General features: G+C 46.2%; 1 protein-coding gene across 1 annotated transcript in view; it reads left to right on the top strand.

Annotated features, from left to right (window-relative positions):
- Iqgap1 (IQ motif containing GTPase activating protein 1) overlaps window positions 1–13,534 on the top strand; it is a 92,543-nt gene that overhangs the window by 33,870 nt on the left and 45,139 nt on the right. Inside the window, exons 3-6 of the mRNA XM_075953246.1 lie at window positions 3,917–4,073; window positions 6,507–6,584; window positions 8,921–8,997; window positions 11,911–11,978. Of these exons, the coding sequence (XP_075809361.1) occupies window positions 3,917–4,073; window positions 6,507–6,584; window positions 8,921–8,997; window positions 11,911–11,978 (380 nt within the window). The remainder of the gene's footprint in view (window positions 1–3,916; window positions 4,074–6,506; window positions 6,585–8,920; window positions 8,998–11,910; window positions 11,979–13,534) is intronic.

Below are 13,534 nucleotides of genomic sequence, written 5' to 3'. Positions count from 1 at the left end.
TGGTGGAATCTTTATGTAACTTAAAAATCTTCAGAAAAGCCAGGCGATGGTGGTGCACACCTTTAATCACAGCACTTGAGAGGTGGAGGCAGGTAGATCTCTGAGTTGTAGGCCAATCTGGTCTACAGTGTGAGTTCCAGGACAGGCTCCAAAGCTACAGAGAAACCCTGTCTCAAAAAACAAGAACAAAGCAAAACAAAACAAAAAAACCCCTTCAGAAACTATGTAATAACGTGCAAAATAGTCATGCAATTTTGAAAAATGTTGAATGATTTTCTTTAATGTTTTTCTGTGTTCAAAACCAAACCAAAAGCCAGGCAGTAGTGGCACACACCTTTAAACCTAGCACTCTAGGGCATAGGCAGGCAGATCTCTGAGTTCAAGGCCAGCCTGACCTACAGAAAGAGTTTCTTTACAGCAAGGGCTACACAGAGAAACTGTATCTTGAAGAAGAAAAACCAACTAACCAACCAAACAAACAAAAAAACTCAAGACAACAACAACAAAACCCCACAATAAAACAAAACAGAAAAACCCAAGAGGAAACCCAAAGGGGCTGTGTTAGATTAGAAGCACACACGCTTGCGCTAGAAGCACACACACTTGCGCTAGAAGCACACACACTTGCGCTAGAAGCACACACACACTTGCGCTAGAAGCGCACACACTTGCGCTAGAAGCGCACACACTTGCGCTAGAAGCACACACACACTTGCGCTAGAAGCACACACACTTGCGCTAGAAGCACACACACACTTGCGCTAGAAGCACACACACACTTGCGCTAGAAGCACACACACTTGCGCTAGAAGCACACACACACTTGCGCTAGAAGCACACACACACTTGCGCTAGAAGCACACACACTTGCGCTAGAAGCACACACACACTTGCGCTAGAAGCGCACACACTTGCGCTAGAAGCGCACACACTTGCGCTAGAAGCACACACACACTTGCGCTAGAAGCGCACACACTTGCGCTAGAAGCGCACACACTTGCGCTAGAAGCGCACACACTTGCGCTAGAAGCGCACACACTTGCGCTAGAAGCGCACACTTGCGCTAGAAGCGCACACACTTGTTCTTCTCAGTTTTTAAGACTCCAATTTATTGGCAGGAGAGATGTCATGTGAGCCATAGAGGACTGTTGTTGTTTTCTTTTCCTTTTCTTTTAATTTTTTAAATCAGAGTCCAAAGTACTAACAGAAAAGTTATAACAGCATAGCAAGGCGTGGTGCTATCTATATATATATACACCTGCAGCCCCAGCACACTGGAGGCAGAGACAGGAAGATCCTGCATTTGAGGCCAGTCTAGAGCCCGGGGTTTGCAGAAACTCTGTTAGTCAGTCAGTCAATCAAACAAGCATAATACCAAAGCACTGTACTTAAAATTAATATTCAAAATTGGAGTAACACAGTGTCTGACTAGTTTTATTGCCAATTTGATACAAACTATAGTCGTTTTGGAAAAGAGACCCTCAAGTGAGAAAATGCCCCTACTTATTAGCCTGTGGGCAAGTCTGTGGTGTTTCTTCTGGGTTGGTGATTGATGTGGGAGGGCCCAGCTCACTGTGGGTGGTGCCATCCTGGGGCTGGTGGTCCTAGTGCTTTAAGAACATAGGCTAAGTAGGCAACGAAGAGCAAGCCAGTAAGCAGCTGTCCTCCGTGGCCTCTGCCCCAGTTCCTGCTCCTAGGTTCCTGTTCTGAGTTCTTGCCCTGACTTCTCTCAATGATGGTGAAATAAGCCCTTTCCTTCCCAAGTTGCATTTGGTTATGTTTTATCACAACAATAGAAAGCAAACTAAGACACACAGAGCCCTGCTTTCTCCAAATCTGATTGATTTTATTCTTGGAAACAAGCCATCGAGGAATAGCAGGCTCAAGGTGAGCCTGCGTGCAGTGGTGGGAAGCAGTGCTGCGTTTCCCCTTCTTCCTTTCCTAATTTCTTCCTGTGCTCACCCTGTCACCAGATCACAGCTGGCTTTGCTGTCTCTGGTGTGGGTGCTGTGCCTGGTACCCCCCTCGCTACAGGAAACTTGTCAGCGTAAGCATTCATCAGGACTGCTTTATAGCTGTTGGAGCAGGGAAGGCAAAGAAAAGGTCACCTAAGTCTGGTCTTTTATTTTCTGTTAGTCCAGTAACCTCAGAGAGGAGGAAGATCCACCTGTGGGAACCGTCTCTGACTCGGGCAGACGAGGCCACCATGCTTTTATCCACAGTTCGCCCGATGGCTCGACATCATACGGAGCAAAGAATAAATGGTTTTTTGTCTCCGGTGCTGTTTCTGGTTTCAGCTGTTGTAAGGCTGTCCCTGTTCATGAGAACCCACGGTAGAAGGTCGGCTAGGGTTGCTAGCAGCTGCTTGTCAGAGTCGCTCATTTCCTTCCTTCCCTGCTGGTTTTTAGTACAGGGTCTCTCTGCATAGCCTAGACTGTCCTGGAACTCAGCGTGTTGACCAGGCTGACCCTGAACTCACAGAGATCCACCTGCCTCTACCTCCCAAGTGCCGGGATCAAAAGCGTGTGCCATCGTGCCTGGCTGTCCACCATGCCTGGCTGTCCACATCCTTCCCAGCAGTAAAACACCAGGAAGAAGATAGTGTGCCGTGTGTTCTTTGCCTACAGCTCTCTCCACCCCGGCAGCTGCCGTTCTTTTCCACACTGTTGTCCTGATCTTTAGGGTCCAGCACAGGTTTAGTTTGAATTTTGTGGCTGGCAGATTGGTCGACAGTTTAGTTTCCATGGCGATTCTTTTGGGAAACTTGCCTCTTTTTTTTTTTATTCTAATACTTGAAAGTCAGAAGCAAAGCTTGTTGTCATTGTGTTCAGTAGACAAGCAGAAGGTTCTCTGGTTCATCCATGTAGCCATCCCGTATTGCCTACTGTGTGTCGGTCAGTGCGAGGTTTACTAAAAGAGAGTAGACTTGGAAATGAAACGGAGTGGCTGGTTTGTAGTATCTGAGGGGAAAAGGAGAATGGTTATCTTTCCTGTTCTTAAGAAGATTAGGAAAACTTGTATTTAATGTGTGTGTGGGTGTATGAGGTTTATTTTATATGTATGAGTGCTTGTCTACATGTATGTATGTGTGCCATGTATTTGCCTGGTGTCCATGGAGTTCAGATAGGGTTTTGGATCCCTGGGACTGGAGTTACAGATGGTTGTGAGCTGCCATGTGGGTGTTGGGATTGGAACCCAGGCCCTCCAGCCCCTATCATTTTAGTGTTGAGGAGATACTGGGCATTGAACTTAGGACTTAGAGCCTGCTTTGTAAGTACTGTGCCTCTGAGCTACACCCCCCCCCTCTCTTTGGCTCTTAATGTGAACTTCTGTGGGTACTTAAAGACTCATTATTCCAGCCTGGCAGTGGTGGGGCATGCTTTTAATCCCAGCACTTCGCCTTTAATCCCAGCACTCTGGAAGCAGAGGCAGGTAGATCTCTGAGTTCTGGTGAGTTCCAGGACAGCAGCCAAAGCCACACAGAGAAACCTTGTCTTTGAAAAAAATAAAACAAAAACAAATAAAAAAGGGAAGGGAAGAAGCTTGTTATTCGCTTTTTCCTTTGGCATTTCCTCCTTTTGGGATTTTAGCCAATTGAGTGTTTGGAAAGCAACCTTAGTGCAACCTTAGTGTGCCTAGCAAGTCACCGTCCTGAAAAGTGACAGTGACTAGGACAGTGGCTTCAATTGAAAATGGGGTAACAAGAGTTTAAGAGGTAGAGTTGGAGGTTCCTGGAGCAGCCTCACCCTGGTGGCCAAGGTGGCATTTGACCTCGGCATTTAAGGTTGCAGTTAACGTGTCTGAGCTGGGCAGTGTGGCTGTGTGGAATGTGTTGAAGAGTGTTGTTGCATTTGGTTTAGGAGGATAGAAATGAAAATCCATAAAAAGCTTCTGACCCTCGTTATTTCTTGTGCAGGTGGATGGAAGCATGCCTAGGGGAGGACCTGCCACCCACGACGGAGCTGGAGGAGGGGCTTAGGAATGGAGTCTACCTTGCCAAACTGGGGAACTTCTTCTCTCCCAAAGTGGTGTCCCTGAAAAAAATCTATGATCGAGAGCAGACCAGATACAAGGTGGGTGCCTTGCTTGGTGCTTAGATTATTTTGTGTGCTTGAGAGGGGTTGGCACACTTGTTCTGTGTCTGTTCTGAACGAGCCCAGGGTGACAGGGAGTAGTGCAGAGGTGGGCACAGCTGGTCACATGACTAGCTGTGCATTTCTGTTGCATGCTTCTGACAGGTCTAATTTTCTAGAATTTCTCAACCCTGGATTTTTTTTTTTAATTCTTAGAAAGTAGAGGAAGTAAGCAGGGGAATTACCACCGATAGTCTCACTAGACCTAGGCACTGACGCGTAACTATAGCGACTTTGGGAAAATTCTTACTTCAGTACTGGAGTTGGAGATCCAATGGGAAAGAGACTTCCCGAAAGCACAGGTAAATGAATGGACCGATTCCTGTGTCTGAGGCCGTGGAAAGGGCAGTGGGAATTCTGGGAGGACCAGACTCCCATCTCCAGAGCCCCTCACAGGAGCTTGCCCTCGAATTCCTGTCCATGAGGCAGTGGAGGACCGCATAGCCAGAGTGAGTGTAAGGGGTTGACTTTCAGGGCTGGGCCCAAAACCATATGAACTCAACCACAGGCTGTGAAAATGGTTTCTATGTTTTATACTGAAATTCAAGACAAGGGGATATAGATTCTCAGCCAAAGCCACTATCTGTATGAATTATCTGAAACGAGAAAGATTTTACTCCAGCCTATAGGGCACAGTCTGGTCCTTTGCTCCAGTCGTTCTGGGCCCTGGTAGCCATCATAGGAGGGAGTGGAGCAAGGCTCACGAGGAGATTCACCTCATGCAGGCTGAGAAGTCAGGGAGTAGGAGACCGAGACTGAAAGGAGAAGGGCAGGGGAGAAGAGAAGGGGAAAGAGGAGGAGACAGACTTAGAGATGTATCACCAGTGACCCTCCCCCACCCCACTCGGCCAACGAGCTGTGAACTCAATCAGTGGATTAATCATGGATGGGGTTCGCACCTCACGTTATAGCCACCTCTTTGCACTGTTAGCTGGGGACCAACTCTGTAACTTGGGATAGTGGAGGATATTCTAGATATAAACCATGAGATCCTAAACAGAAACAGCTTCACCTTCTTCTTCTTCTTAAGACACGGTCTTGATGTGTAAGACAAGGTCTTAATGTCTGGTTGGCTTGGAAGTCACCATGCAAACCAGGCTAGTCTTGATCTCATAGATCCAACCTGCCTACCTATGTTTTCTAAGTGTGGAATTAAAGGCAAACATCACCATACCTACCTAGAAACGTCTCAAAAACAAAAGTTTTAATATTTTGAATTTTAAGTAAACAGTTAAGCTAAAGACATCTTTAGAGCCACCTCTCCCCTTTGTAGGGTCTTTTTGTGTCCCTGGCTTGTGTCCCTGTGTAGCTCAAGCCAGCCTCAAGCTCACCGAAGTCTGCCTGCCTCTCCTTCCCAAGTGCTAGGGTTAACCACACGCACGTGCCTGCACGTCCAGCACCGGCGCGGTTCATGTTGACAGACCAGCAGCACATGGATGCACAGTAGGGGTTTGCTTGTTTGGTTTTGTTTTGTTTGACACAGGGTCTCACTTTGTAATCCTGGCTGGCCTGGAACCTGGGACAATTCTTCTCCTGCCTCCTGAGTGGCACAGGTGTGCGCTGTCACGTGAAACCTTATATTAGTTTTTAAAAAATGATTTGCAGGAGCAATTTCTTAAAAAACCCTATTCGCATATCCCTTTGTGGCTGGGCGTGATGGTGCGCGCCTTTGATCCCAGCACTCGGGAGGCAGAGGCAGGCGGAGCTCTGAGTCTGAGGCCAGCCTGGTCACAAAAAGAGTTCCAGGACATCTAGGGCTACACAGAGAAACTCTGTCTCAGAAAACAAAACAAACAAAAAATGTATATCCCTTTCTTCCTTTGTAAAGGGATCTTGACCCAAACTAACAGACATAGGGGTTGGGGCTGTAACTCAAGGGTAGAGCTCATGATTAGCATCTGTGAGGCCCTGCGTCTGATGCCCAGCACTGTTTAAAAATAAGCAGGTGTGCATTTGCAGGGGATTATTTCTAAGTATTTTCTGGAAACCTTCATCGATATCCTGCATACTAGCCGTCATTTTGGAGACTGTCTGTTTAGACACCGCACTGACCCGAGTGGTTGTGTGTTCACTGTCTCATCATACAGACCCACAGCTGATACACATAGTAGCTGTATTGGATGGAGTAGCTCAGGCTGCAGGGTGAATGACTTGTCCACTGACCCCAGGAGCTGGCCAAGCCCGAGAACTGAGTCCTGGGTGCGCAAGGTTCTCCGGGCAGTTTGTAAATGCGAGGCAGGAGAGTGTACTTTCGGATACTGGTGTGTGAGTGTAATGCCCCCGGGAGGGGACGTTGTGGAGTCTCACGGGGAGTCACAAGAAGAGTTTATGTGGTGTTTGCCACAGTACCTAATACTCTGGTGTTTCTTCCAGGCTACTGGCCTACACTTCAGACATACGGACAATGTGATCCAGTGGCTGAACGCCATGGATGAGATTGGATTGCCCAAGGTAACGTCCCTGGTGTTCATATCATCGTGGTATTAATGCATTTACTTTCAGCTTGTAATTGGCTCTCCACACCAACCAGTCATCTGTCCCTCCATCCTTCCTTCACTTTCTCCCTTCTTTGCACCTTTCTTCACTGTTTGTGAAGTAGTGACTCAGGCTCAAGCTGTAGCCCAGGCTGGCTTTGAACTCACAATCCTGCCTCAGCTTCCAGAGTTCTGGGATAATTGGGACATAACAACATGCTGGCTAAGTTTTTTCTTCTCCTTAGTGATAAAGGTTCCTTTCAGTTTGACTTAGGAAAATAATTGTATTCTTTTTCTTTTATATTTCTTTTCTTGTATGTCCTTCTTACACACAAATGGTACATTTTCCCCAGCGGTATTTATTTTGATGACATCAGTTGTAGGTTCTGTGTGCTTTGGTTTTTGTACTTTTGCTGAGTGTCGCACATGCTAGGCCAGCAGTCTACCAGCTTGATTCTTTGGATAAGAGTTTCCTGTAGCCCAGCTTGGCCTTCAAGACCCTCCTGCCCATGCCTTCTGAGTGCTGGGCTAGCAGGCATTGTCTTCCAGGCCGAGCCTTTATCCCGCCCAGTGCATGTCAGTGTGGCTCTGTGCCAATGCTTGCTATAGAACAGTCGCCATTTTAAAGTGTACAGCAGAGGTTTTTTTAAATTATTTTATTTATTTATTATATATGCACATGCCATAAGAAGGCAGCAGATCTCATTATAGATGGCTGTGGGCCGTCATGTGGTTGCTGGGAATTGAACTCAGGACCTCTTAACCTCTGAGCCATCTCTCCAGCCCATACAGCAGAGGTTTCTACTTCTTCACAATGTTGTAGAGATGTCACCTGCCAGCCTCTGAGCATTCACATCTGCAGGGAATGTGAATGCGCAGTTTTCGTTGTTGAGGGGATGGAACAAGGTGTGTGTGGTGGCTGTGGTTCTCGTGTGGAAGTGTGCACCTGAGTGCTCTGTCCAGGAGTTTCCTTTAGGATGCTCTTAGCAGGTCGTCTTCTTTTGCCTGCTCTGTGGTTCGCCGTGGACTTCCACAGTCGTGGCTTTGGTATTCTCTTTGGTTATTAAAGCCTGTTCTCAGCAAAGGGGAGATTACTGTTTTTGTGCAAAAATAAAGTAGGTGTGCTCTGAAATGAAACGTTGGTAAGGGACTAGGGGGTAGTTTTTATTTTTTTCATACTTCCCCGTGGAGCCCAGGTTCCTGTAATTGAAGAAAGAATAAGAGCAGAAGTAGCTGTAGGGTGTCATAGTGACTAAGTCACGTGGTAATCACGGCGCTAAGCTCCTCGGCGCACATGGATCCGTTGAGCAGACTCACTTCCAGATCTGAGTCTTTGCAAGAGACCAGCTTTAGCCCTCGCTTCCACAGAGCAGAGGGCTGAAGCGCCCTCTTTGTCAGGGTATGTTTGAGAGATGTCGCTCCCACAAATATCAGGAAATGCATTGCACCAGGTTGCTATGGTTACTTGGCCTTTCTGTGCGCCTATACCTTCTGTTCCCGTTTTCTACGATGTAAAGTGCATGCTAGTACAAAATGCTGCACCTGTGACTTCCTGCCTTTCGTATAGCGCTGGCATCCGTGGTCCGTGGCAGTATAACCTCCTTTCAATGGTATTGAAAGTGTGTTTATGTTTGCTGTTGCTAGGGATTTTTTTTTTTTTGGTGGTGACACCAGGGACTGACCCCAGGCCTTCATGCATACTAGGCAAATGCTCGACCCTTTCGCTATATCCTCAGCTTCATTAGTTTTTATTTGCAAGTCTCACCAAGTTGTCCCTTCAGTTCTCTCTGTGTCCAGGCACATCTTGAGGATTCTTCTGACTTAGCCTCAGAAATGTAGTGATACCCTGGACTCTTCCTCCTATCCTTCCCCAATCTTTCCTCGTTTATCCGGGATGCCTCTTCTATCCGTCTGTCATCACATCTTCCCAGCCTGCTTCTCCAGCTTCCCTCTCTCTCCTCATTCGTCAGCACAGCCTGGGTCCTGTCTCCTGTAGCATCTCTACAGCGCTCTCACTTTTGCTCCAAAGCTAGGGTACCTCTCTGTGTCCCACTCGCCAAGTCAGTCTTTGAACACGATTGCAATCATCTGACTCCATCCTACATAGCTACCTTGTTTTCTAGTACTTTCTAGAATATAGTCTGCATTTCAGAAAGCTTTATACTCCTTCCTCCCTCTCTCACAAACACAAATATTCTTGCTATTCTCCTGAAGATCTCTTGCTGAGGTCTTGTCTGTCTTAGTAAAGGTCTTTGTTCTTTTCCAGATTCTTCCAACCAATTCACTCAGTCTCCTTCTTTTATTTCTCCCTAGATTTTTTACCCAGAAACCACAGATATCTATGATCGGAAGAACATGCCGAGATGTATCTACTGTATCCATGCTCTCAGGTAACCCCGACTTCTTGGTGAAATAGGTCATTTAGGATAACTTCTCAGTCAAGTGTGTCTTTTTGTCCGAGGTCTAAGAGTGAAAGAGGTTTTCCATCAGTTTCAGGGTTTTTGAGTGGAACACAAGGCTATTATCCTTACAGAAACACCTGTGTTTCTCTAGGGAGCAGAGAGAAGGAATTTGTTTATCCCCATAATATATTATTGTTGCAAAAACATGGTATAATCTTTCACTATTGACCTAATGTCTCTCTGAACTCTGCATCTTAATCAGGGCGTGGTGTCCTTTACTTGGTCATTTAGGCTCTTGCCATTGGTAAGCTGTTCGTTCCACCCCCACAAATGCGATAGGAAATAAAGTATTCCATGGAAAATGGCCTAATTTCAGGTTCCCACTTTTTCAGATCAGGGTACTGAATAGCAGGAAACAGTCCTGTGTCTGAAGGGAGGGTCAGGGGAGATGAGGATTTACCACTGGTAGCTGGGAATGGTAGTATAATACTTGATCAGAACTAAAGGAGAAGGTTAGGCAGGAAGTGGACATGAAGATTTGTTTGTTTGGGTTCCTCTTGCTATATAGCCTCTAGTATGTGTGCTTATCAGTGTTGATTTTATGAATGAAAGTGTACTTATGGCATGAATCTATAAAAGGCCTGTTCTCTCCAGCTGAGTCTAGGTCCTCACACATGGTGAGCACACATTCCGCCACCCAGCTGCCCCGTCTTGGGGTTTTTGATGCAACTTAGGTTGGATTCTTGGTAACACCAGCATCCTTGTGAGTTTGCAGAAGAGTGAATAGCCAGCTTGTGCATCTCCTGTGTTAAGAGCGGAACAAATTCAAATGAGTGTGTGTGAACCAAACCTGATTAATTCTCAGCACTGTGATTGGCTTAGCGTGCTGAGGTCTGTGTGTGTTGATAACCTGGTAAGGGCCATACCTACAGTGGCTGAGGTCTGTGTGTGTTGATAACCTGGTGAGGGCCATGCCTACAATAGGCATCTGAACTTGGCAGGCAGGGAGGCGAAGCTGGCAGAATCCCTCCCTGCTCCTTCTGTATCCTCTGATGTAGCCTGGGTCCCAAGCCCTCTGTTCTTTGACATGCCGATGGACAATTAACTGTGCCTTCCTAATGATGGGGTCAGGATAAAGGCAGGAAGTCTACTATTGTTCTCTGTTTCTCATGCATATCAGTCTATGCTTAGAAAGCTCACGCAGAGCAGCGTGTTCTGGCTCAGGATTTATAGTTTCTTTCCTCCCATTTGGTATTTTTCCTATCAAGTGTTGGCAACACTTGATAGTGTGTAGGAAGGGGCTGCCTCAACAGCAGCTCCCAGGGCAGATCCCCCTCACTATTGAGGAGCATACTCTTCCTTTCTACCAGCTGTCTCCCAGAAGCACCCTCTGACTCTGAGGTGTCGTGCCAGGGGTCTGACCCACACCTTACCTATGCTATGAAAGTGCTCTCTCCCTGAGAGGTGCTCTCCCCGCCTCCCCCTTTACCAAGGGTTTTACCTGGCATTATTCCAGAGATAGTTACTGCACCTTGGTTGTAACTAACATTTCATTCTCTTGTGTTTGAATGTTTTTTTTTCCTTTTCCCCTAATATTTTATATTTGGAATTAGAAAGATCAGGTGTTCTAAGTTGTTTGTAGCTACATAGTGAGTTTCAGGAGCTAGGACTGCACAGTAATACCTTGCCCTCTACCCTCAAAAACAAATTGAAACAAAACTCCACTGATTTTGGTGTTAAATAGGGCCATATTTCCTCACCTTAGAATAAGAAAAATAAAAATCCTACATGTTGTGAAAATTGAGTTTAGGTTATTTTGAGCTCAATTTTTTGGCAAACCTGGTAGAATTAATTGAGATTATCTAGATTATTTATCTACGGAGTGTGGTTCTTTTCTGAAGATACCAGGGTTTATGGGTTATGTACAGAACTGTGGATTACCCTGTTGCACCTTTTTAAATAATTTAAAAACTTCTTATTCTGTGTGTGTACAATGGCACACATGTCTGGGGCAGAGGCAAGTTCTAGGAGTCAGTCAGCTCTTCCACCATGTGGGTCCTGGGGATCGAACTCCCGTCGGCATGTTTGAGGGCAAGTGTCAAACCACCCTCCGGGCCAAAGCACCAAATCCTTCCGAGTTTTTATTTTTTCCCCTATGTGCTGCTGCTGTCAGTGTCTGTAAAATGCCCCCCTGATCGCTTCTAATTTGTTGATTTTGATCTGTTTGAGCCTGGTAGTCAACCTGACGCCTCAGGCTTACCGACATTTATCTCAGGATTCACTGGTAAGCTTTGCTGTCCTATCCCTCCTGGAGCTTAGACTCTAGAGTCTCTTTTTTGCTTTGGTTTTGTTTTGTTTTTCAGGACAGGGTTTCTTTCTCTATGTATCCCTGGCTATCCTGGAGCTCACTCTGTAGACCAAGCTGGTCTCCAACTCACAGAGCTCCACCGGTCTCTGCCTCCAGAGTGCTGGGATTAAAGGTGTGCACCACCCTAAAGTCTTTTTATTCTCTGAAGAAGGAAGATGAATAACACATTCTTTATTTTAAACTTTTAATTAACCTGGATTTAGCTTCTGTGTCAGAAATAGGAATTCCATTGAAGAAAGATTTGCTGTCTGAATCATTTTCCTGAGACTTGTTTAAAATGAAACTTAGGAACACAAGTGACAAGACCTCCCCAGTGACAGAATATCAGGGGTACCGACATCTAATGACGCATTAACTCTGTGCCACAACTGGGACCTGAATTTGAGTCTAAGGGGAATCTTTCATTACGTTGTACTACTCAGTACGCCTCCGAGGGGGACACTGTCTCTGCAGGGGAGGCTCTCACACCCTCTCCTCTGAGAGCAGCTGCTGCACTGCCAGGCCTCACTCTCTTGCACGTTGTTGTCTTCTAGTTTGTACCTGTTCAAACTGGGCCTGGCTCCTCAGATTCAAGACCTGTATGGAAAGGTTGACTTCACAGGTAAGGAGCCCTACAGCAAACAGCTGACTCATGCGGTAATTGCCTGGAAAGTTCAACAATACCTGTCTTAAAGGGGAAGGCCTTTAGAAAGCACTCCCTCGAGGAAGACAATGGAAGCAGACTGCCCTTTAGTGTGGTAGGGTGAACGTGAGCCTGGGAATCGCACACTCTGCTCCTTGATTTATGATGGAGATGACTGGCAAATTTAGTTTTCTTATACATATTTTTGTATGTGAGTATCAATTATCTGAGAATGGTAACATATAAAGCATAAAATCGTAGGCTGTGGAGCTACCATTAAATGCTTCCATGTTGTGAAAAAAGCCTTACAAAGTGAAGTCTCCCTGCCAGCCGGTGCCTGCTGGGGAAAACCAAGGGGCGAGAGTGGAGGGTGAGGCACCTCAGAAATGACAACTTAGTTATTTTAACGTTTAAGCTCTTTTGGCACATGCTTCCTGTGTGTTGTAAGTATAACAAAATGCCATATGGAGAAGAGTTCTGGAGACTGGGAATCGAGAGTCAGACAGCCTTGTTGGTTTGGCCTCTGATGAGAGACTAATAGAGGGCACATACACAGAGATTGTATTACAAGGCTGGAGCCCCCAAAGTAGGTGAGGCCAGGTTTTCTCCGGTGGCTGTGAGAAGTAAAGGCTCTGTCAGAACAACCTTAGTCCTTTCAGAGAGCAGCATCTTTAGTCTCCCACTCGACCCGCCTCTTCTCCGTGCCTCTCACAGCCCCACTAGCTAGAAACTTCTTAAAATGATATTTTGAATTTTAAGTAAGCAGTTAAGCTCAAGACATCGTTAGAGCCACCTCTCCCCTTTATAGGGTCTCAGTTTGGGTTCCTGACTAATCCAGAACTTGCTGCGTAGCTCAAGGTGGCTTCAAGCTCCCGGAGATCTGCCTGCCTTTGCTTCCCAAGTGCTGGGGTTAAATGCACGCATGCACCACCACACCTAGCACCGGTGTTGTTCCTGCAGACAGACCAGCAGCACACTAATGCAGAGTAGTGTGCTTTTTTTGACGTAGGGTCTCACTTTGTAATCCTGGCTGGCCTGGAACCTGTGACAATTCTGCTCCTGCCTCCTGCGTGGCACAGGTCTGCGCCGTCACATGCAACCTTATACTAATTTTTTAAAAAAATGATTTTCAGGAGCGATTTCTTAAAAAGTCCTATTCGCATATCCCTTTGTGGCCGAACACGGTGTGACGCACCTTTGATCCCAGCACTTGGTGTTTAAAGCGATGGAGGCTTGGGAAGGAAGTGGGCACTGGTAACACTGGTTAAGAGTAAGCAGTCTCAATTGGTGACTATTTTGTCAGCCTTGGAGTTTAAACTTGGTAGGAAAGCTCTTATCTATAATATTTTTCCTTCCAGGAAGCTCATTCACTAGACTCAGGAAAAGGTCAAAGTTAGTTGTTTTCTTTATCATTTGGCTTTCTGCCTTAGAAAGGAAATGGAGCAGCAGCTAGTGGTTTGGATTATGAAGACTGAGATAGCGGATTGTGACTTAAGCATTAAGTTCCCTTTGCAGCTCCCACTCACCTATAGATC

The sequence above is a fragment of the Microtus pennsylvanicus genome, chromosome 18 (genome assembly GCF_037038515.1).
Source record: "Microtus pennsylvanicus isolate mMicPen1 chromosome 18, mMicPen1.hap1, whole genome shotgun sequence".
In the NCBI taxonomy this organism is placed as follows: Eukaryota; Metazoa; Chordata; class Mammalia; order Rodentia; family Cricetidae; genus Microtus; species Microtus pennsylvanicus.
The sequence above is the reverse complement of the archived record's forward strand: the minus strand, read 5'-3'. Positions and strand labels throughout refer to the sequence as shown.